The 25,103-nt window shown below is 36.5% G+C and overlaps 3 protein-coding genes across 3 annotated transcripts; 1 reads left to right on the top strand and 2 right to left on the bottom strand.

Annotated features, from left to right (window-relative positions):
- On the bottom strand, positions 1 to 8,103 carry LOC117334530 (uncharacterized protein MG039 homolog). Its single transcript, XM_033894212.1, has 8 exons — positions 7,199 to 8,103; positions 5,139 to 5,370; positions 3,882 to 4,035; positions 2,934 to 3,140; positions 2,307 to 2,464; positions 2,092 to 2,210; positions 1,437 to 1,647; positions 1 to 808 (listed from the first exon to the last, which is right to left on the bottom strand). The coding sequence occupies exons 2-8, from the start codon at positions 5,279 to 5,281 to the stop codon at positions 556 to 558; spliced, it is 1,245 nt and encodes a 414-aa protein (XP_033750103.1). The 5' UTR covers positions 5,282 to 5,370; positions 7,199 to 8,103; the 3' UTR covers positions 1 to 555.
- Positions 8,104 to 9,522: 1,419 nt separating this feature from the next.
- Positions 9,523 to 16,623, bottom strand: LOC117334795 (liprin-alpha-2-like). The gene is made up of 6 exons (XM_033894600.1): positions 16,455 to 16,623; positions 14,863 to 14,914; positions 14,506 to 14,577; positions 14,067 to 14,270; positions 13,617 to 13,749; positions 9,523 to 12,018 (listed from the first exon to the last, which is right to left on the bottom strand). The coding sequence occupies exons 1-6, from the start codon at positions 16,529 to 16,531 to the stop codon at positions 11,198 to 11,200; spliced, it is 1,359 nt and encodes a 452-aa protein (XP_033750491.1). The 5' UTR covers positions 16,532 to 16,623; the 3' UTR covers positions 9,523 to 11,197.
- A 240-nt stretch (positions 16,624 to 16,863) lies between these two features.
- On the top strand, positions 16,864 to 23,263 carry LOC117335195 (F-box only protein 22-like). The gene is made up of 5 exons (XM_033895178.1): positions 16,864 to 16,983; positions 17,601 to 17,733; positions 18,280 to 18,478; positions 19,386 to 19,731; positions 20,481 to 23,263. The coding sequence occupies exons 1-5, from the start codon at positions 16,877 to 16,879 to the stop codon at positions 20,947 to 20,949; spliced, it is 1,254 nt and encodes a 417-aa protein (XP_033751069.1). The 5' UTR covers positions 16,864 to 16,876; the 3' UTR covers positions 20,950 to 23,263.
- Positions 23,264 to 25,103: the final 1,840 nt, after the last annotated feature.

Raw genomic sequence — 25,103 nt, forward strand, 5'->3', positions numbered from 1 at the left:
TTGGATGTTTTATATATTTTTATTTACTGAACATCAGTGTATACAAATGTAACAAATTGTTTACTAAGATCTCGTCCAAGAATAGTGACAAAATAGTGAAGACCAAAACAAGTGGAAGGATTTAAAAAAAAAGTCATTTTTGTTTAGATAAATGTTTGGCACTCAAGGAATCTCCATGCCAAATTCATTGTCTTAGAATCCATAGGCAAGCAAAAACATGTACTGATTTTATCCTAGGAAGGCACAGGGCCTACAGTAATACATAATCTAGATCTCTGACTTGAGAGGGTGCTCTTATTAATCATGTGTTGGTATTTCTGCTGAACTGAACAATTCAGCAACAATAATGCTTAATGTTGGTGGTGATGAATTTGAACATGTTTTTGTGATTCTATCACAACTTGACCCAGATTTAATGGTAAAACAATGTACATCACATGCAGTTCCATTACAAGTTACAATGTACCTGAAATTTTTTCCTGTCCAACTTAACATGTAGTTCCATCACAACTTGACCCAGATTTCCCCATAAAACTTCACATGATTGAAGTTCCATTACAAGTTTGCCCACGCTTTCCTGTCAAATTTTCCTGTGTATGTGATTGGATGTGTGACTGTATATTCCTCTGATCCCAGCATTGCTGTACGGTGGTTTGTAAAGCTGATATCTACAGTAGGGAGGTGCATGTTGGGACTGTTGGAAGGTTCCAGGCAGAACTTTTCCTTCATTATTTTGCCGACCATGTCCGCAACTCCCAGACAGGAGGACAATCCTGTCGAGCGTATACCTCCCAGGGTCAACCAGTTCCTACAATAACAAAGGGAGATAATTAACTGGTGGTGTGCAGGCTGGAATGATGGTCATGGCCTAAAAAGTGTCTGTTGATGGAACTGTACACACAAGTATGGCTGCAGACAGAATATTCCTGAAGAAAGCTCATACATTGCAACTTCTGAAAACCAAACCTTCTAAAAACCTCTGAATACTGAACAAATTGTCATTGTACGGAATTGATCCTTCTTTATTATAGTAATTATAAAACTTCCAAATACCGAACTCTCTGAATTCCAAACACAGGACCGATTTTGTGTCTGGTTCCTGTTAAAATATACGAAAAAATACTTCCGAAAACCGGCCTTACCTGAGCAATCATGACACGAGGTCAGACCAGTAAACCATGAAACAACATGTGACGGGTATTGTGTGAAACCTAATTGTGTCTCGGAACCTACTTATACATGTAGGTGATTTGTACAGGTATCCAATTGGGTACATTTGAACAAAACATCATCTGACCAACTATATCTGGAATTCAACCTGTCATTTCGATCAACTTCTCCAAACCGAACAAATATAGAGGTTCCAATGTATATATTTTTAGCAAATTATTTGAAGAATGACAAATTAGAGCTTGTAAGTGTAGATTTTTACTGACCTGTCAATGTGGGGGATCACATGGTAGTCCTTAGTGTCTGTAGCAGGGCGTGTACCAGAGTAAGTATGTACTACAGGATGTGACTGGAGAGAAGGAACAGAGACTCGTCCATGGTCCAGAAGAGTGTTCACTGTCTGCTGAGAGAGACAAACTGGAGTGGTACGTTTCTCGGTCTCCTCTTGTGTAGGGCCGATGATAACATTGTCATAAACTGAAATTCAACAGAAGATATGACAGGTTTTATCTTATCAAATCAATATGTATGTTACCCAGACTATACTTAATAAAATTATAATTAATTGTTTCGGCCAATACTCCGTTAAAACATCAGGTGGGTAACATAGACAACAAAATATCATCGGCTATTCCACTGCAGCTGTAAATCTGAAGATTCCACATCCATGAAGATACCATTAACTTCAAAAATGCATGTATACATTAAATTATAGCAAACAATACAGTGGATCGATTGGAGCATTGGAAATGGGTGCTATATAAGGTGTCGCCAAATGTTAACAAACCTCGAAAAGACAAGCCATAGAACATTGTAACACTCCTTGGTCGCTAAAAGTGAATATAGATCCTTCAACCCAATTTTGTCGTTGGTTATTCATTAGCGGTTTGAAAAGGAGGGGGAAAATAGTTCTGCACAGACCTGACTTGAAGATGATAACTCCTTTGGTTTTTTCAGTTGGAATCGGAAGAATACTGCTGTTGATGAGGGACTTTGTCTCTTTGCCATAGACTAGGTACTGACCCAATCTTGGCATTATCCTACAATAGAAACAGACATTATTTTATAAAGATTAAATTCCTGTCCATGAAATCTTAATAATTTTTGTATCACGATCCTGTAGATTGTACACTGACCTGAATTTCTGAACTCCTGCTAGTTTGTCCACCACATCTCCATACAGACCTGCACTGTTGATGACCACATTCCCCCTAAATATGCCCCTATCAGTGGTGACTCGCCAGATCCCCTGGGAATCCTGTTCACAGCCCTGTACCATTGTACTGGTCAACACCTGCAATGACATGTTAGATGTAAGTGACATCTGTACAGACTTCTCAAGATGAAAACAGTCTTAACCAAGAGAAATTGCCAATTCTTCATCAAACTGATTCAGAAAGGTACAATTTTCACTCCACAATTTTAATGAAGAATTTTGATTCCCTTATTTTAGAAATCCTTGTAATTAATGGTCACCATTAGATAAAAATTCCATAATGGTCTTTCCTTTATAATGCATTGTATATTTTTGCCAAAAAACAAGCTCCTGAGAGCTTGTATTAATACTGTAGTTATAAATATTTGACATAACTCTAAGATCCTTGTATCTTGTAAGACAATAGAAAATCTCCGATGCTTCAATGGCAATGATGTACCTTAGCACCTTAGATTTTTGTATCTTGCAAGACAACAGAAAATTACCGCTGTACCTTAGCACATAAGATTCTCGTATCTTGTTAGACAACAGAAAAGTACAGCTGTACCTTAGCACCTAATGATTTTGCATGGTGTGCAAAACTGATGGGGGTCAGCCAGGGATCAATAACTGCCTCCCTTGGTATCCAGAGGGCAGCAGTAGCTCCATGTGCCAAATGTGGCTCCCTCTGGTAGAGCTGTGATAGAGATAACTCCAAAACATCATCCATGTTAGCATCTTTTGCCTTCCTCATTACTTGAGGGAGTTTTTCTTTCTGAAAAAAAATATGTTTTGGTATTTTAAATCAAAGTTGATGAAGGTTGAAACTTTGTAAAATTGAATTAACAAGAGAATTAGGAAAAACGCATAGCTCATCTCATATTTTCTTTGAAATAATTCTAACCGAAATACGTGTATATGTAATTTTAAAATAAACTTAAAATCACATTAATACTAGGGCTGATTGTTAAGTTGCGAGTCTTATATTGAAGGAGGCACTCAAGGATGTTCTATTTAAGTCCTACTATTTTCTGACTATATAGGGCTGTGTACCCAAGGACTGGTCTCATTCGGTAATGGTTTATATTGTCGAGGTAGCACTCTAAAGTAAACAAGACAGCTTTTGCAAAATGGACAATATCGGTTAGGGTTGGGATGAAAGAGTCTGTAATTGCCATGGCTGCCATTCACGATTGTGGCTTTAAATTGATTGAACATCCGCCTTATTCACCTGATTTCGCTCCATCAGACTTTCATCTATTACCAAAACTGAAAAAAGCTATTTCAGACACCCTCTGATGATGACGTCAAACATGCAATGGATGACTTTCTGAACAGCCAAGAAAAGGAGTTCTATTAAAGTCACATTGAGGTCCTTAAACATCGCTGGCTAAAGTGTATAGATACAGAAGGGTATTATGTTGAAAAATAATATATTATATGTCTGGCAAAATTCAAATCCTTCAATACGAGGCTCACAACTTATCAATCAGCCATCATAAGTTTCTGATTTTACCTGTTGGCTATTCCATGCCACCATAGTTGCTCCAATCTTGGAGTATGGAAGTCCTAGGGACTTAAGGACAGGTAGGATCTGTTGTTGACATTTTAGTATACAGGCGAGCTCTATACTGCCCAATGGAGCATCAAAACCTGTGTGTAGCATCCCACTATAAAACAGTAATACAAAATGTACCAGTAGTGGAGGGAGATAAACCCATTTTAGATATCACCATAAATTATTAGCCAAACATTATTTTTGAAAACTCATTTAACATGTATACCAAATCCATACATTTACAACGGAAGTGTCAATGACCCCAAATCATGGAGAGATTTGTCCAAATAATGCTCAGTTCTTCTTCACCCCTAGCGTCATTGTAGCAGCAAAATGTAAGGGTCACAAATGAACTTTCCAATGTGCAAAATTTCTAATATCAAAACCAACCCTGAGCCTCTTATTTTTTCAGTATAAAAATTAGTATTTAAAGGTTTTAGCATATAAAGACCCCTATGACCTTAAACATATGTTTTTCAATATTTTAACAATAAACAACCTTTCTTCTTAGCATGCTATTGTATGTTGTTCAGTGAGGTATTCACCAACTACTACAAGGAGATCCTACTTCAAAATGTCCCATTTCTTTTATGGTCATTTTGAGGCGGTCGCATGCCATCAAGAGCAGTTTGGGTAAAGTGTTTTGCCAGAACACAACGACAACAATATAGACTGGCCCATTTCTCAGTTTCCTGAGAAACACCACCTGATATGGGTAGGGAGCATTGAATCGCACACCTTGGATCTTCACCTGAGATTACGTAGGTCAATATTCTAACATTTGGTTCCCTTCATCTTTGTATACACGTATAAAAATTCATCAACTTCCACTCAGCATGCACTTAAGTAGCTATATCTATAGAAAAGGTTAATGGGCACATTCTGCTCTATAACATTATCAGATCGTGAATGGATCAAAAGTTTATCATATAATTAATGGACACATTCTGCTCTATAACATTAGCAGGTTGTGAATGGATCAAAAGTTTATCATATAATTAATGGACACATTCTGCTCTATAACATTAGCAGGTTGTGAATGGATCAAAAGTTTATCATATAATTAATGGACACATTCTGCTCTACAACTTTATCAGGTTGTGAATGGATCAAAAGTTTATTGTATAATTAATGGACACATTCTCCATAACATTATCGTGTTGAAATTAATAAAAAAAAAACGTGAATGAAATTGAAAATGAAGCTGTTTTTTACCTGTTTCCTGAGCTAGCCATGGACACAAGATGGGCCTCCTTCTCCAAAAGCAGACATCTGTATCCCAGTCTAGTTAGTGTGAACACCTGGGAACAGCCTACTACACCCCCTCCTATAATCACCACATCAAATACACTCTCCATTGACACTCTCACAAAGATTGTCTCACGTCACACAAGGTTGTCACTCAAGATTGTCCTGATTATATGTAGAACTTGTAAACCACGAATGCCTGAAACCATTGAAAATAAGAAAAAAAGATCAGCTATATACTGTACATAAAGTTACTACAGAGAGAATTGAATTGAGCTTGTGACTGGGATTGGGGTCATGGCCGTTTACTGCATGGTAATGGGTTTAGAGTTGCGACCAAGTAGTGATCCGGAGCCAGAGTAAATGTGGTGACTGAGTGGGGGTTTTGGGGTGACTTGGAGTAGGGGTAGGGGTAATGTTACTGGTGCCAGGATTTGATGACAGGTCTCTTTATTAGGTGTATTGATTCTATAGGGACCAGACACACATGATATTTATAGAGAAGTCGACTTGAACGGTCCTTATCTATATATAGGCGATGTCTCGCTGTAGGCTGATATCAGATACTTTATATAACTTATAAGGTCAGACTGATGAGTTCAGGATTCAAGATATATATCTGTCATGCTAACTGATAGGTCATCTATATCTTACAAGCCATCATATTTAGATTTACAGTCTAGGAATACATGTTCATGCATCAAATATTTTCTTTATCTTGGACTTCATTTTCAGAATACATGATAGTGCATCAAATATTTCTATTAAGGGACATTAAGTTATACATGTGACATTAATTTAAAAAAAAAGGTAACTAACTGAAGTTTGCATGTTCTTTATCATGAAACAATTTTTCAATTACACTTTGTAATTTTAATTATAAAGTTTTGTTCTTACTTTCTTTACCAGTAATACACATGCTAAATGCCATTTTATTTTTGTGATAGATATTGATAACTACTGAAAGAAAAACTTACAGTACAGGGTTTTGTATGATGCTGGTAAATGAAACAATGGGAAAGTTTTTAATGTGGATGTCATGATCTCATTGGGAATTCCTTTTCTTTGTGTGGTATGAAGTTCACTGATATATTTCGTGTTTTTCCTATCACCACTCTGATTCTAATTTTGAGAGCATGAAAAAACCTAGATATGACTTAGATATGACCTAGATTTGCCCTAGATTGATCTAGATATAACCTAGATTTGCCCTAGATTTACCTAGATTTACCTAAATTTGACCTAGATATGACCTAGATTTGACCTAGATTTACACGGGTGCCATTGATAAAGGAGAGGTCCTTGAACTCTGGATATTACTTTTCTTGTATATTTCAAGGATCTCCATGCAAACCTACATTTTTTCATGTTTTCCTCTCGTTTGATTATGAGTTAGTTTTATGATTTTATTTACCTGTCACTACCTTTGATTTAAAATCTTTGAAACAAAACATCTATTAATTGAAAATATAAACTATGACTATAAACACTTGCAAATGAAGCTATATTTAACTTGTATTCATAGTATTCTCATATTTCAACAATATGTGAAATTTTAGTTTGATCAAATTTGCTTAAAAAAGGAGTCACATGACTTACAAAGATTTTATATAAATGTTACAGTGACCTTGTCATTGACCTTGGCACCCTGAAATATGAACCCCCCTCTAGGTATATTCATAATTAATCAGTACAAGTATATGAAACTTGATTCATTAAAATTCATGAAATAGCGAAGTTGCTAGACCAATGACAAAGATTTTATATAAAAAGTAACAGAAGTGACCTTGGCACAGAGAAACAGGAAATAGTTTAAGGCATTCTCATACATGACCAACACACGAAATTTGATAAGAAATCCATCTAAACATTGCTTAGAACCCTGATTAAAGGTAAAACTTATGTACAGACTATAATTTATCACTTCCCCAACTTTGTTGTGAGGGAAGAAAAATTGGGAGCCTTTCTACCAAATATGGAGAATCACTAAACACACTGTATGTCAAAATTAAATACTTTGTACTTACCTGTAGCTTATCAGTCACCAGCAGTAAATGTCTGGGTTCTCCTGACCTCCCCATTCCCCCTCTCCCCGAGATAAGGCTCTATTACATCATCAACGTCACAGTGGGTACCTAATGAACCTGTTAGAAACTAAAGACGATCAGGTCCAGAGGATCTGTATCACTAATAACTCTCTTTGATCATCCAGAAATTGTGGTGAAATTTAAAAAAAAAATTTTTTTTAACAGATAATACCTCTAATGATTAATATTACGGTGCACCGTTCCTGGGAAGTGGGGTGTAGGGACTTGCACTATACATTTATATAAAACTTTTGCCCGCCGACACCTTAATCTGGTTAATCAGAACAAAGAAGGATTTAAACATTTGTCTTCATTTTCCCGATTGGGCCTTAAAAAATTATACCGTTAACCGGTCCCCTTCAACTAAAGATGCTCATTTGATAAAATTCCTAAGCAGTAAAGCAAAAAGTTTAAGTACACACAGTGAATACTTCTCACAATGATAAGGATAGCTGTAACTACAGACACAGGTATATTGTATATTAGGAAGGAGCTATGAAAAATACCCTGCCAACACTTAGGGCTTCAAACTTATGTGACCTCTCCCTCTCCGAGCAGACATATATATCCTACCAATAGGTTTAAGAAAAAAAACGTGCTAGCCTGATCGAGTCAGTAATGTGACCTTCTACTCTCTACTTTAACAATGGTAAACTTATTGAACTACGAAGTTTATAACTAATGCTTTTCTGTACAGAAGGCAGTTTGGACATGCATACATGATGTGTAAATTAAACAATTCACAAGATAAATTCAATCTACTATTAAATTCTAAATTAAGTCAAACAGAGATGGCATGCAGTAATATCACAGACCAATGAAGATAGAAATTCCACACATGTTCTTACCAAACAGGAAGTCATCATAGACATACTAATTACCACAATGGCCTACAAATGTACACTGGACAGGAATGAACCAAAATAAAGAAAACCATTTCCTGACTTGGAGTTACTTCCCATGGCAAAAACAGGACATTCAGATTGACTTGAAAATTTTAGGAATGAAGCATTTAAGTGTCAGACCAGTAGAAGCTAGTTTGACCTTAGATCAGTGGATAGGTACCACAGTTTGACCTCATACCAACAGTGGATAGGTACCACAGTTTGACCTCATACAAACAGTGGATAGGTACCACAGTTTGACCTCACACCAACAGTGGATAGGTACCACAGTTTGACCTTAGATCACAATGGATAGGTACCACAGTTTGACCTCATACAAACAGTGGATAGGTACCACAGTTTGACCTTAGATCAGTGGATAGGTACCACAGTTTGACCTCATACAAACAGTGGATAGGTACCACAGTTTGACCTCATACCAACAGTGGATAGGTACCACAGTTTGACCTTAGATCACACTGGATAGGTACCACAGTTTGACCTCATACCAACAGTGGATAGGTACCACAGTTTGACCTTAGATCACAATGGATAGGTACCACAGTTTGACCTCATACCAGCAGTGGATAGGTACCACAGTTTGACCTCATACCAACAGTGGATAGGTACCACAGTTTGACCTTAGATCACAGTGGATAGGTACCACAGTTTGACCTTAGATCACAGTGGATAGGTACCACAGTTTGACCTCATACCAACAGTGGATAGGTACCACAGTTTGACCTCATACAAACAGTGGATAGGTACCACAGTTTGACCTCATACCAACAGTGGATAGGTACCACAGTTTGACCTCACACCAACAGTGGATAGGTACCACAGTTTGACCTTAGATCACAATGGATAGGTACCACAGTTTGACCTCATACAAACAGTGGATAGGTACCACAGTTTGACCTTAGATCAGTGGATAGGTACCACAGTTTGACCTCATACAAACAGTGGATAGGTACCACAGTTTGACCTCATACCAACAGTGGATAGGTACCACAGTTTGACCTTAGATCACACTGGATAGGTACCACAGTTTGACCTCATACCAACAGTGGATAGGTACCACAGTTTGACCTTAGATCACAATGGATAGGTACCACAGTTTGACCTCATACCAGCAGTGGATAGGTACCACAGTTTGACCTCATACCAACAGTGGATAGGTACCACAGTTTGACCTTAGATCACAGTGGATAGGTACCACAGTTTGACCTTAGATCACAGTGGATAGGTACCACAGTTTGACCTCATACCAACAGTGGATAGGTACAGATTGATCACTTGAATTTGCAATTTTCCTTCTTGTTATTCTATTGACACAGACCAAATGGGATACATATTAACAAAGAGGACAAACACTTATTTTTAAATTTAAATCAACAGTTTAATAAGTTTTTGTAACAGAAGAAGATTTAAGGCGTGTGTGTATATATAAACAAACCACACCTTGATCAGAATCATATACATGTATATATCGTACTTGACACTCACCTGAACATCTGAAGTGGTAAGTCTATAATCATGTTTAAAACACAGATGTGTTATCATTACTGAAAACACTGGATGGATTATATCACAGTAAATCAATGATCTGTGTCACAAAATATGTCTGTTTAATACTAGCAATTACTCAATACATCAAACATCACCAATTTTCAAAATTGCCTCATAAAACTTACCAAACTTTAAACTAGATATATATATATAAAACACAAACCACAAGGAATTATCACAAATTACTGATGTTAAAGATAGCTCCACTGCAATATTGTTACATTCTGAAAAAAAATCTTTGTATGTCCAACTTAACTTCACCATGGCTCTAAGGTACGTTAATGTATACCAAGACCAATACAGGGCTATCCCAATTTTAGTTTTCCCCATTCTGATCAACTTTGTGTATTTTTCCCATATCTACAATTGTAATACTAGCACAACCAATTATAGAAAAACAATAAATCCTTTTAAATATGGTATATATTTTGTTTTAGTTGCTATGACTTTTTACGACATTGGGTATTTCAGATTAGACATAGTACATGTATTAACTTTTAGTATTTGAGTATTTCAGGAGGGTTTTAATAGACGCAAAATACCTAAGATTTGCTGGACTCTGCTTTGATTTGAGTAACCTTTTAAGGAAATGAAAAAAATAGCCATTCCAGGGACATGATAAGGAAGATGTTGCCATGATTCAGCCTTTGGTGAAGGTATACATGAACCCCATTCTTGACAGCCTCTATAAATATCTTATGTATATGAATATATATTATAAATAAGAATACATCATGTATATGCATTATTATTTATAAATGTGCTGGACGGAATTGGAATAAATATATTTATAAATGAGCTAGGCGGAATAAAAGTGAAACTTTTGAGAAAAAAAATCTTAAAATTACAAGGTATATACTGAAACATTGTATACAAATTATAAAATCCCTCGCACTTCCTCACCCCCTACTTCCTCATTTCCGCACCTCTCCCCATCCTAGTATTTCTAGATTTCTTTTTATTTATTTCTCTGTACAATTAAACAACACAACTCCATGATTAAATACTACCAGTTATTAATGAGTGGACGTCTTTATCATTGAAAACATAATACTGTTGTAATGTTTGTATAAACAAACTAAACAAATTAAGAAGCAATAATAAAAAATGTACCGGGTAGATATCAAAACAGAACTGGCATATAGACATGTATATATATAGGGTACAATACTGTAATAGGGAAATGAGGTGAAGGTATTAAGTATGAAGTATTAGATGTCTCTGGTTTCTTACTTTACATTTACTTGTACATCTCAATCTCTCTGTAATATATATCTTATCAGACTTTTACAATCAAAGAACAAAGAACAATTTTAAACTTCATCTCAACATTCCTGTCCAAGACATAAACACTTCACTGATTTCATGTTGGCATCATCCACTGAATATAATTTTTTTCAAAAAGTGAAAGCACAGAGTGATTTTTTGTAGGAAAGAATATGTTGAGAGACAGACTGGAGGGGAATCGAAGGTTGGGTATATGAGTTTAATATGCCATCACAGGGTCTGATTCACTAATAGGGGAATCAGTCTGGGTGAGGAAAAAATGATTTTTTTCTGAAATGCTCTCTTTCTCAAATGCATTCATAGCAGGCAGTGGTGACCTTGTAGTGTCCCCATGTCCAATGTCCGGTCGAAATCTTCGTTGAAGGTATGACATTTTCTTTGATTTTTTGGTCATTGATGATACAGAGGCACTATCATCTACTGATATACCATCATCTTCTACAGTTTTATTACTGAGTGTACTACACCTGGAAGCTGTCCGCTTGGCTTGGACATCAGCTGGAGCACTACGAATTTTAGACTGTACAGACAACGGCTCATCCGACTCCCAATCCGAGTCTGACAGTGTGGACAGTTTTGATGAACCTCGGGTTAACTTTGGAGGATTTTTACTATTTCTGCCAGCAGATCCCAGCCCCGAATCCCTACTAGCACCAGAACAATTTCGTTCGTCCTCAATGTCATTGTCTTGTTTTCTATCAACCCCTCCGAACAAAGGAGGTTTTTTATATTGTCCTAAGCCAGAAGATAATTTCTGTAAAGAATTTCTTTCCTCTATTTCTTTATCCTTTTCCATCTCTTCTTGGCTTAGTAAGGAGAAGTATTTTGCTTTAGTTCCATTCTTAGTCTCTGTTAAAAGTTTGTCAATTATCAGTTGTTTCTCTTGGTTTTCTCGCTCCAGTTTACTGATTGTACTTGCTTGCTCAGAAACCTGATTGGAAAGTTCCAACACAATCATCATTTTGTTTGAACCTTGAAGTTCTTCAGTAGAGGTCTTACTGGAAGCAGAACTACTCTTTTCTGAAATGAAAAACAGTCACATTACAGATCTCCAGTATTATCTGTGTTAAATAAACATCTGGGATCCAACTCCTAATTCCTGATAATTTTATCACAGGGTTTTTTCTCAGTGGTTTGAGAAGGAGCCTTTTTGTCTTATTTTGGGAAGAAAATTTTATGAATTGGGAAAGATTTTTGAGGAGTAAATGGCAAATTTTAGGAATTTTAACATAAATATAAAATAATTTCAATAGGTAATGGAGCCCATTAACAGCCCCCAAAAAGCCCTGTATCATCAACATCTATTCTTTGACAGCAATGTCTTTCAATACTGTATAAAAGTTATGTATAAAACAAGAATTTTAATTGAAACAGCGCTTGTTTGAATTTGGATAAAACAAGAACTGTCGCCAGGATGGCTGACTTATACCCCTGCAATCTGCACAAGTCAATGATGAATTGGAACTCTTAATTAGAAGCTAACTAAGATAACCCAGTAATATAGTGATCAGTTCCCATAACAACCATAATTTTGAAAAAAAAGTGGCATGCACATCTACACATGGTCCTCTATATTTGTGTGAAGTTTCATTGAAATTGGCCCTTCGGTTTAGGAGGAGTTGTCCAGACAAGCATAAAGTTATGGTTCTTATCCGCAAACCTGTTTATAGTGACCAGTTGCCATAGAAACCATAATTTTGAAAAAAAGAAAGTGGCATGCATATCTTCACATGGTCATCTATATTTGTGTGAAGTTTCATTGAAATCGGCACTTCAGTTTAGGAGGAGTTGTCCAGACAAACTTAAAGTTATGGTTCTTATCAGAAAACCTGTTTATAGTGACCAGTTGCCACAGCAACCATAATTTTGAAAAAAAAAGAAAGTGGCATGCACATCTACACATGGTCCTCTCTATTTGTGTGAAGTTTCATTGAAATTGGCCACTCAGTTTAGGAGGAGTTGTCCGGACAAACTTAAAGTTATGGTTCTTATCAGAAAACCTGTTTATAGTGACCAGTTGCCATAGCAACCATAATTTTGAAAAAAAGAAAGTGGCATGCACATCTACACATGGTCTTCTATATTTGTGTGAAGTTTCATTGAAATTGGCCATTTAGTTTAGGAGGAGTTGTCCGGACAATCTTAAAAGTTATGGTTCTTATCGGAAAACCTGTTTATAGTGACCAGTTGCCATAGCAACCATACTTTTGAGAAAAATAAACTGGCATGCACATCTACACATGATCATTAATATTTGTGTGAAGTTTCATCGGAATTGGCCCATCGGTTTAGGAGGGGTTGTCCGGACAAAATGTGTCTACAGACAGACGGACGGACGGACGGACGGACGGACGGACGGACGGACGGACGTAAAGACAGACAACCTGATTCCAGTATACCCCCCTAACTTCGTTGCGGGGGTATAAAAAACATTAATAATACTGACCATGTGTAGATGTACATGCCACTTTCTTTTTTTTATTAAGACAAATATTTATATATGTAACAGTACATCCTATCTGGTTTTGTTTTGTTTGGGATAAGTTACCTATACCTTCCTATTGTTCTGTAATAATTTGCCCGATTTGAACATATATAATATGATACCAGATAAATACCTCTAACTTTCCTGTTTTCTTCCCGCAGCCGAGTGATCTCGTCTCGTAGCTCAAACATCTGGATTGACTGCTCCTGTTTGGCTTCAGCTACTTGGTTCATCAAAGTCTTGATCCGCTTCCTGTAACGGTTTTTCTAGTAGAAACAAAAAAGTATATGTCATATAAAAACTTCTTGACAGTAAAATATCAAGCTTGTAATTGCATTAGGCAACAAGTACAGTAAAACATAGAGAATTCTACTGAATATAAAACGAAAAATAAAGGCAAAAATTACGCAATATTTCACTCAACAAAAAATTAGGAAATGGACAATTGAATAAAATTTTAAGATAGTACAAGGGAAGATATGAAGAAATTTGTACAATTAACATAGAGCATTAAAATATTGTTCATAAGACCAATCCTTTTTTCATGAAGCAAATATGGATACTGAAACTGTCTACTGTATACCATTTTGGTGAATTCTGTCTGAAGAGCTTTCTTTTCCTTCTCTGTGTTAGCTATGAGCATGTCCTTGGCTCTAAAGGTCTCTGTTAGATCCTGAGGTTCTTCCACTTCCTGGACAGTTTGTAGTCGAGATGACTGGTCAAGCTGACATTCCAGCCCCTGGACACGGTCCTGTAAGTCCAGGTTCTCACTCTCTGTCTCGGCCAACTAAAGGTAAAATGTAGGCAAACAACATTTTAAATGCAAGCAAAAAACCACTTAAGGGTGGCTGCATAAGGATGAAACAGCTACAGTGTAAGGCCAGGATTACATCAGGAAAGATCAAGAGGAATATTTTGTGTATTGTTTATTAATGGAACCAATGTATTACATTTACTAAATCTATAATATGTTTATCTATCTATAATGATCTGATTTCAGTTTTCTTCCCGACTTCCCTGACCTGTTTTTCTAGTTCCAATATCTTCTTCTGTGCTGCTTGTAATTTACTATCCACATCTTCAATTACGCCATTCTTGTAAAAGAAACAACAAAAAAACATTTGAATGGGATTATACATGTACTTATATCAAAGGATCATTCACATCCACCTTCTCAGTAAATAACAGGTATATGTATGTTATATAACTCATCATGTCAGTGTTTCATGTCTGTTGAAAGTAAAACATGACTTTTCAACATAATATATCAATTATTCTATAACCATTTGATATATGTAACAATTAATACTGAATATAAGATATTTCTCTGGAAACATTTGAATAATTTATGATAAAAATTAGCATTAACATTAAATTACCTCAACTTTGGAGTTCCTGGATTGGGTCCGCTTGATGCTGCCAGAAGATGGTCTGTGAAAGATAATTTTTTTTTATATAATAATCATTATCTAGGACAAGGTATTCAACTGATTTTGCTATTATCCTATAATACACATGTAGCCTTGCTAAAAATCTTATTTAGAAGGGAAACAAAAAACCTGAGAAAATGCTAATATTATTAAAGTACTAGTCATAAGTCAGAGTTCCTACGTGCCAGGCTATACAAGTACATTTGTATTACAGGTCCTGGAATTACAAAAGGTGTAAATGAACTTCTAAGGATGGAAACTCACAATAGAAACATAGAAGCAAATAATTCGAGTTTTGCAGTCATTAACCCAGTCAGACCATCAGCCCCTAGATAGTGGGTGAGCCCAGTCGTCTTGAGCAAAAATTATGATTCTAACTGGTTGGATTTAAGTATACTAGGACCCAGTTCATAAATATCTATTCTGCACAATTTTTGGATCACAGGAGATATTCTGAGTTTTAAGAATAGAATATATTTTTGGATGTTATATTTTTGAGTTCTATTTGTCCACCAGTTCTTCCTCTTTTTTTTATGGATATTTTGGTATATAAATGAAAAAAATAGTCAATGATGGCCTGGAGGTCCGTTGGTGTAGTTCTGGACCTGAAAACTTGCAGTTCCTCTATTCCCTTGATGTTATTGGGCAGTTAGTTGCTAATACAGATGCTCCTTTTGAGGAAGCTTTGAAGGAAGAGGTTGATCCGTGATGGTATTTGCTGATAGTTAACGCTGCCTCTTCTGGTTCTAGAGTATGATGGTTTCAGTAGTATAGCTGTTCCAGGCCTGAGTCAACTTAGTGGTGGATGATATAATGGAACATAATCACTCCAACCCTCAATCTTTTTTGCTCCAAGGAGTCCCAGCCAAGGTGTTTAAGGATGGCGGTCATGCTGCCTGGTTCCCTGGACTTATAGTCTCCTTTTGCAAATCTTGCTCCCCTTCTCAGCTGTATTGCTTATAGATAGTTGGTCAATTAGGGCTCTGATGTGTAGATCCAATGCTGAGGCAGCATACTCTAGTGTTAAAGAACAGTATTATACCCAACATCTTTGAGACATTCATGGAGGTTTCTACAGAGAAAGGCTATTGATCTTGTTAGTCTGGCTGATATGATGTTGGTGTGTTTGTGCCAGTCAGATGCGATGGTAACTCCCAAGTACTTGCTGGATGGAATGTATACTGTCTGTCAGGTGTGTCTGTGTTGATGGTAAGTGGATGTACCCGGGTCTTCTTTTCCGGCTTATATGCATCGCGATGCACTTCTCTGGATGGAACTGCATTTCCCAGGTATCCTTCGAGCTCCCACTTCTGTAAGTTGCCCCGATCTTTTTAGAGGCAAGCTTTATCTTCTGAGTTCTTGATGGATGCATAAATGATCAGCAAATAGCAATTATTTTATAGTTTATACACATAATAGTTTGTATCATCCATCTCATGCCATGGCTTAATCCGAAGGATTCTGATGTTAATGAGTAAGATCGTCAGAAAATTCGGAATAGTCATGGCTGTGTCGAGAACACACAAACGTTTAAATCATACCTGGACTCTGATTTGTCTCTTTCTGGTTCAAAATGGACTGCCTGCACCTGACTAGATTTACTTCCCCCGGACCCCATCGTTGGTTATAAAACTGGGGACTAGTCTAATTTAACGCACTGCATGATCGAAGACAGCCATTTGTAAACATTTTTCATCGTCTTGTAACCAGTTGGACTTGTCAATGAGATGCTTGAATTTCTCCTGACCTTTACAAACATCTTACTGATACTGTTTCTTTACTCTTTAAATATTACAGAAGTTTTCAATATCATTTGTATATTTCTGTTTGTGTTTATAACAGTTATAAAGATTTAATAGAAACAGAAATAGATAATTGTATTATATATTCTAAAAAAATCCAATATATTGTGGTTTATTTTTAGAATGTCACGTGATCGCTTAGCAGAACGTAAACATTCAAAATGGAGCATGCTTCAGTTGTGTCGCCTGCTGTTGTCTTGAATATACCAGTAATAGCAAATATGGTGTTGCAGAACCTATCGGCAAAATCACTCAACACGTGCTCCAGGTATATTTTCTTGCAATACAAGTAAATAATTACAATCTACGATGAATAATCGACATTGATCGTATATTTGTAACCCCAATTGTATGAAAACTAGCAATAAATTGATAATCTACGTATAGTAAACAGATAATGTGTTCTTCTATCTCGAAATAAAAAACCTTTTGAACTGTGAGATATAGGAATAGACATTCAAGAACCAGTAGTGACCAACGACATATCTTCACTGACATAATACGCATAAAATCCTCGCACAATTGATACTAGTATTGAAATCATTTTTAGGCCAGACCATTATCTTTGAAAAAAACTTAGGTTGTTAATGAAGGGCATTTGAAAGAAAAACAACAAGTAAGTATACAAGATTACGAACAGAAACTTCAGAAACACACACGTTTTAAGTTATATTGTAACTTAAAATTAGAGCTACTGCACTGGTTACATGCTGCAGATGGCATTTAAATAAATGTGCACTGTTTATCATATTGCAGTGTACCTCAGTGTTCTGCATTGATGACGGCCCGCATTGATGATATTCTATGTTATCAAATACAAATGTATGAGAACGTTTCAAGTGTTTTGATTTCGTCATCAGGTTTGGGTTTTTGTATTGTCAACAGAGTCTGTAAAACCTGGAATATGATTGCCAAAACACTAAAACAGAGAAGGAAGAGTATGTCATGTTACTTTGTGGGTTATGGTGAAGATGGGAGCCTAGATGGACTAGCTGCTGACATTATGGCTGCAGTGCAGGTAACATTTTTTCGTAATACTAAGTTTGTTGCCTGAGATTGGGGTTGGAAGAGAAGATGGTATGTCACTTCTCCCAAACCCTTATATACATTATAGATATAATTTCATCTTTTAAATGTACGATATGACATACAAAATAAATGTAAAAAGAATTATGGTCTGTGGATCACGGTTATGACTTTAAAACAAGACATTAACCGGTAAAAAGTTTGAAGTACTTTTAGTTTTTGTTGAATTTAAAAAAAACAAACAAAAAAAACAACAAAAACAAAACAAAAATACATAGTGATCAACATTTCTTCATACAAATTGATGTACAGGGGACATTTAAAAAATTTAGGACTTGGAAAAAATGAACATGAAATTGGGAAAATACAAGAAAATCTCACTAGAAGTGGAGCATATATATTTGGCCCCAAAAAAATTACAGACTCCGGTCCTCTTATCAGGAAGATCCCCATTCCACACCTCCTCCCAGTACATTGTCCCACATCATTTGAAAATGATTGTCAATGTGTTATAATGATTTATTTTATCTATTGACAGGATCTGATGACAGAACCCAGTACTCTGTTTATGTACTGTACATCACAGCTGTATGAACAGCAAATCTGTCTGCCCACACGTCACCAGATGCGACACCCACGTGCCTCCAAGTGTATGGTTAGCAGTGTTGGAGATCTGATGAAAAAGGTGCTGCCAAAGAAGTGTAAACTGCTGGCGGCCTCATCTGATGGCATTGTGGGTAGGTAAAGCATGACCTTGTACTAGGGTGTATTTGATTGGGTATTTCATTCACAATAGATGAAATATGATTCATCGTCAAACAATATTCTTTTGATGGACTTCTTTATAACTTGTCTTTCTCATAGTGGTGTCAACCAAAGCCAAAATTAGAATATAGGAACATGTATCCCCTCTAAACAATTATATTCCATATATCAAAATTAGAATAATTTCAATAAAGGTATTCCCCTTACAATAACAGGATGGGAAATTGGTTTCAAATGCAAATTTTTTTATTGGGTATACGTATAATCGGAAATGTTTTCCGATGTAGTTAATTAATTACATTTCCTTTATTTTTTTGGTAAATATAACTAAAAAATGCCCCAACTTATATAGGATTCACTTTTAAATGTGTTAACTGCTGAGAACTTCTAAGTAGGATACAAAAGATGATCATGTTAAATGATTAGTTAATTTATTATATCTGATCATCCTGTCATTACTACATCATGGTACATGTATATCAGTTATTGAAGGTTTTTGTAATGGTTTTAACAAGTGGTGGGGAAAAAATAGGGCCTAGATGTACACTGTTCCAGGCCCCCTTATACCCAACACCAATGATAAAATCTGTCTATATACTGTTCCAGGCCAGGGTATGTACCCCACACCAGAGATAAATTCTGTCTATATACTGTTCCAGGCCAGGGTATGTACCCCACACCAGTGATAAATTCTGTCTATATACTGTTCCAGGCCAGGGTATGTACCCCACACCAGTGATAAATTCTGTCTATATACTGTTCCAGGCCAGGGTATGTACCCCGGTACCCCACACCAGTGATAAATTCTGTCTATATACTGTTCCAGGCCAGGGTATGTACCCCACACCAGTGATAAATTCTGTTTATATACTGTTCCAGGCACCAGTACAGATCTGAAGAAGACAGCCGAGGTGGAGGGTGAACTGGCTCTGTCCTGTCTCTTCCTGCCTCATGTGGAGGGTGTGGAATTTTTCACTTTTAATATAGACATATACAACTATGCAAATCAGATGGATGATACACACTCTGGTTTAGCATATCTAACAGAACGCAGCACTGTGCCTGGAGACAGGGATGTCAAAGCCGTCTTTTTCTTCTGTGATGAGCCATTTTGTCCCCCAGAGATTGGCTACTCATTATTACAAATGTACGACAATGCTGTGATAGCTGGAGGCTATGTAGATAACCTCATAACCTCTGACCCCAATCCTCACGATGATGTCAGGTATGTGATATGTGCTTGGTTATGTAGTGATGTGTTAGATGTTTAACTTTTGACCAATACCATGGTTGGATGTTGATGGATTATGTTGAAACCGAGCGAACAATAGGTTTCTGTTTGTCTGTCCGTCTGTCCACTTAGTTTTCTGCACTTTTCTAAGCAATGCTTCAAGATATGTTGGTATGTATCTTCAGTATGACAGATCAAGTTAGAGTTTCAGGGTTTTTGGGTCAAGGTCAAGGTCGCTATTATTTTAGCAGGGGCCGGTAGTGGATATGTATTGCTTTAGCAATACCCAGCATGCTTGTTTTACTTATGTATCGTTATCAATTCATATGGCACAGAAAAATGTATTAAGATATCTTTTAGATAATATGGGAGAATGTAGCAAGTCTAGATCTGGGTCAGATACAATCTTATAATTGTACCTTTATTTTGGTCAGAGTCTAATGTCTTGGTCAGATGAAGTCTTATATATATATTTGTACCTATTGCTTATTTGTACCTATATTTTGTAGTTAGCCGGGTCAAAATGAGATACAGACTTCTAACTGTACCAATGAGTAGATCTATAATGAGCTTGGGTCAGATAGTCTTTTGCTTTTACCAATGTTTTGTAGTAAGTCTTGGTCAGATATAATCTTGAAATATTTGCTATGATTTGTTACAAGTTTTGGTCAAATTAGAGACGTGTATATCAGATATCTGGTCAAATCCAAGAATGTAAAATTTGTTTACGTTTTAAATTGAAGTGAATCCGGATCAGCGTCTCTGATGTGTGTGGCACTGTGTGGACCTCAGGTTAGGGTGGCGTCCGTGTTGATAAAGGAAGACATCCATAAACCTGAGGAAGTGGAGAAGATACTTAAACAGCTAAAAGACTGTAACTTGCCTGAGGAGAGGAGTTATGCCTTCATGTTTGCCTGCCTTGGACGAGGCAGGGGTCACTATGGCAGCGAAAATGTGGAATCATCAGTCTTCAGGAAAATGTTTCCAAAGACACCACTTCTTGGTTTCTTTGGCAATGGGGAAATTGGTTTTAACTTCCTAAAGAAATATCAGACAGAGGCTCCAGAAGCAATGCCCGACAATAGTCCATCCAATCCATCTCACAGTAATTCTGCCAGGAATGGTGTTCCTATTATGGAAGGGATGACAAAGCCCCTCCCTAAACTGTACCACGCATACACCACCATAATCTGTATGGTGTCTTTAGTATGACACAAAACCAGACTACTAAGACTTAGCATCACTTTTGAGCACTGTGACTGACACAAGTGGTGCTTAACTTCTGAGTACTGTGACTGGCACAAGTGGTGCTTAACTTGTAAGTACTGTGACTGACACAAGTGGTGCTTAACTTGTAAGTACTGTGACTGGCACAAGTGGTGCTTAACTTGTAAGTACTGTGACTGGCACAAGTGGTGCTTAACTTGTAAGTACTGTGACTGGCACAAGTGGTGCTTAACTTGTCAGTACTGTTACCAGATCTGGTAGTGTTTGACCACAAAGTGTATGTACAGTACTGTAACAGTAGTTTACAGTTCACTTTCCACAGACAATATTCAGCAGTGATAAACCAAAAAGAGGCTTGAAAAGCTGATGTAATTGCAGCAGAGACATAATGGAACTTTGATAGTAATTTTGTTATTAAATATCATTGGTGTAGTATCAAGGCATCACTGTAACCATTATAAATGGTGGGGCACTGGACTGCTTTACCAAATATCACTGGTGTGGTAACAAAGTAGTACTGTAATGCTGTAACCAATATCACTGGTGTGGTAACAAAGTAGTACTGTAATGCTGTACCAAATATCACTGGTGTGGTAACAAAGTAGTACTGTAATGCTGTAACCAATATCAATGGTATGGTAACAGAGTGGCACTGGACTGCTGTACCAAATATCACTGGTGAAGTAACGAAGTGTCACTGTAATACTGTAACCAATATCACTGGTGTGGTAACAAAGTGTCACTGTAATACTGTAACCAATATCACTGGTGTGGTAACAAAGTGGCTCGATAATGCTGTAACCAATATCACTGGTGTGGTAACAAAGTGGCTCGATAATGCTGTACCAAATATCACTGGTGTGATAACAGAGTGGCATTGAAATGCTGTAACCAATATCACTGGTGTGGTAACAAAGTGGCACTGTAATGCTGTAACCAATATCACTGGTATGGTAACAGAGTGGCATTGTAATGCTGTAACCAATATCACTGGTGTGGTAACAAAGTGTCACTGTAATGCTGTAACCAATATCACTGGTATGGTAACAAGTGGCATTGGTAATGCTGTAACCAATATCACTGGTATGGTAACAGAGTGGCACTGTAATGCTGTAACCAATATCACTGGTGTGGTAACAGAGTGACACTGTAATGCTGTAACCAATATCACTGGTGTGGTAACAAAGTGGCTCGGTAATGCTGTAACCAATATCACTGGTATGGTAACAGAGTGGCTCGGTAATGCTGTAACCAATATCACTGGTATGGTAACAGAGTGGCACTGTAATGCTGTAACCAATATCAATGGTTTGGTAACAAAGTGACACTGTAATGCTGTAACCAATATCACTGGTATGGTAACAAAGTGGCACTGTAATGCTGTAACCAATATCACTAGTGTGGTAACAAAGTGGTACTGTAATGCTGTAACCAATATCACTGGTATGGTAACAAAGTGGCTCAGTAATGCTGTAACCAATATCAATGGTATGGTAACAAAGTGGCTCGGTAATGCTGTAACCAATATCAATGGTATGGTAATAAAGTGGCACTGTAATGCTGTAACAATTAATGATGTGGCACTGCAATGCTGTAACCAATATTAATGATGTGGTACAAAGTGACACTGCCATGCTGTAACCAATATTAATGATGTGGTACAAAGTGACACTGCCATGCTGTAACCAATATTAATGATGTGGTACAAAGTGACACTGCCATGCTGTAACCAATATTAATGATGTGGTACAAAGTGACACTGCCATGCTGTAACCAATAAGCTGGCCAGACAATACACCTGGAATAACAAAAGGTGCTGTAACAAAAGATGTCCTGTTCCATGATCAGTGTGTAGATTATATTCTGTGAATTCTGCAAATGTCCTGTATTTGTACTATCTATGATTCTGATCTGACATGGCTATTTCCAGTTCTATTTTGACGAGACAAACTTCTAAGCATACATACTAAATATTGTTGTATATTTAACATGTAGGGTTTCTGCATGTCATTGGTACTTAACACTAGTTGTATTTCCATGTACTTTACAGTAAGATATTTATTATGTATAGACATAGGACTTTATAACTATTGTCCTTTAAGAAATGTCAAAGTAATGTTGACCCTATTTACATGTGATTTCCAGGTTAATGCAGTTGTTTTTGATATATAATGTATATAAAAGTATTCTTTTTACAAATCCAATGTAATATTTTTCCACAAGTACTAGATTGATTATTAAGTACATGACGCTACAGAAGGGCCTTTCTGACTTTGAAATAAACGTAACATATGAATTATTTTTTGCTTATTTTTCAGTCCACATTTGATGATGGTGGCCTATTCAAATCAGTCTTCATCTGTTTGTTGTAGGTCCATCGTCTCTCCTATAACTATTGTTGTTACCATTACTCAAGTACAAGAAAGATCTTTTTCAGTTTATATGAAGGCTCCCGACCAGTTTTGCATATCTAAGTTTGAGATTGATTGAGGTAATTTTGGAACTCAAACTCACAATCTTTCTTTTCAGTATTTGTTAAATGTCTTCCATCACAACCCTAAAATTTTGGTATTGCAGCATTTGACCACTGTAACCTAGTCAATAGACCAAGGCCATTTGAAATACATATTGCGCTTTTCATGCCACCATGCTAAACGAATAGCTCGATGACACTGCTCAATCCTTTAGGTTAATGAGAAGTCGTTGAAAGGTTGTGGCATATTTGACAGCAGTGACCTTTAATAAACTTGGTAGCCCTTCATCGCTGTATGCTACAGGTCCAATAGTTTGATTTCAAATTTGTTGGGTGACTAAAATTAAGAATCAGATGCATCTATGGATATCATATGCTGTATATACTTCAATGTATTCATGGCTGGTAACTCATTACCTTACATAGAAAACAAAAGGAACTCGAGGGGAATAAAATTGTAACATTATTTTTATTGTGCAATTCCTTTTTAGTCAACCATACTCTCATATCGTAACAAATACAAACCTCTATCATCACCCACATATTAATATACCAGTAAGCCCTATATCTGAAACACATCTGATGTTCAATATTTTAAATTATCATGATGTTATCCTCGTTCTGAACTAAACCACTAAAATACCATTTCAGAGGTTTGTTGCACGTTGTACCATGTGTTGATACAGAACGAGTCTACTTAGATTAGTTTTTAATGCTTTTGCTTGAGTAATGAGCTTGACAGTTGTATGTACAGTAAAACTATGTCAAAGTCAACATAGTCAACAGGACTGAGGAAAATATTTGACTGATCAGTTGGTTTGACTCGAATTGAAATGCATAGTGTAGGAGTCCTGTTAACCCCTAAAATATCTTGTGCGATTTTCATTAGATAATTGGAAAATGTTCTGTTCAGCTAGTAATTGTCAACATTCTTGATAGCCCGAGTTTCCACGAAAACAAAATTATCATTTTAATTAATTTTGATTACATGTAAAGGAATATAACAGTTTAAAAACACAAGATGTATTTTCACACTGATCTTATTTAGTCGGTAAACTCTTGACAAGTGTGACACTACATATACACATTCATGCTGGCAAGATAGTCGCTATACATTTTCATTTCAGGAGGTGATAAATAATCTCCCTTTAGACCTTCACCAGCATTTTTTTCTTTTTTTTTTTTAAAATGAATTTATGAAATGAGAAATATCAACAACGTTCTACCATTCTTATCCTCTAAGCTGACATAACTTTTTTGAAATCCACTAGAATCATATTCATCACTATGCATATAATTATATTCTACGTGAACTGAAACAAGAGGTCCAAAGCATGTTGGTATAATACATGTACATGTTAAATCTATATTTTGAGCAAACTTATTTTTACGAACTTATCTGTACCTTAAGTAACTCTCTATGTAATGACTTTGGGGCACTATTTAAAGAATTGCAAATATATTTATTGATAAAACAAAAAATATTGGAAGTAGCTACAGGAAAGTAATGAAAGACCATCCAGACAGCTTGGTGCGTGATTACATTGTACCTGTATAATGGCCGACTTCCGCGAGTTTTAAGGAACATGAAATATTTATTTTAACAAAGCTCAACAAGCGAGCGACATGCCAAACACTATTCTAGAAATAATGATTCATTATAAAG

This window comes from Pecten maximus, chromosome 9 (assembly GCF_902652985.1).
Source record: "Pecten maximus chromosome 9, xPecMax1.1, whole genome shotgun sequence".
Taxonomy (NCBI): Eukaryota; Metazoa; Mollusca; class Bivalvia; order Pectinida; family Pectinidae; genus Pecten; species Pecten maximus.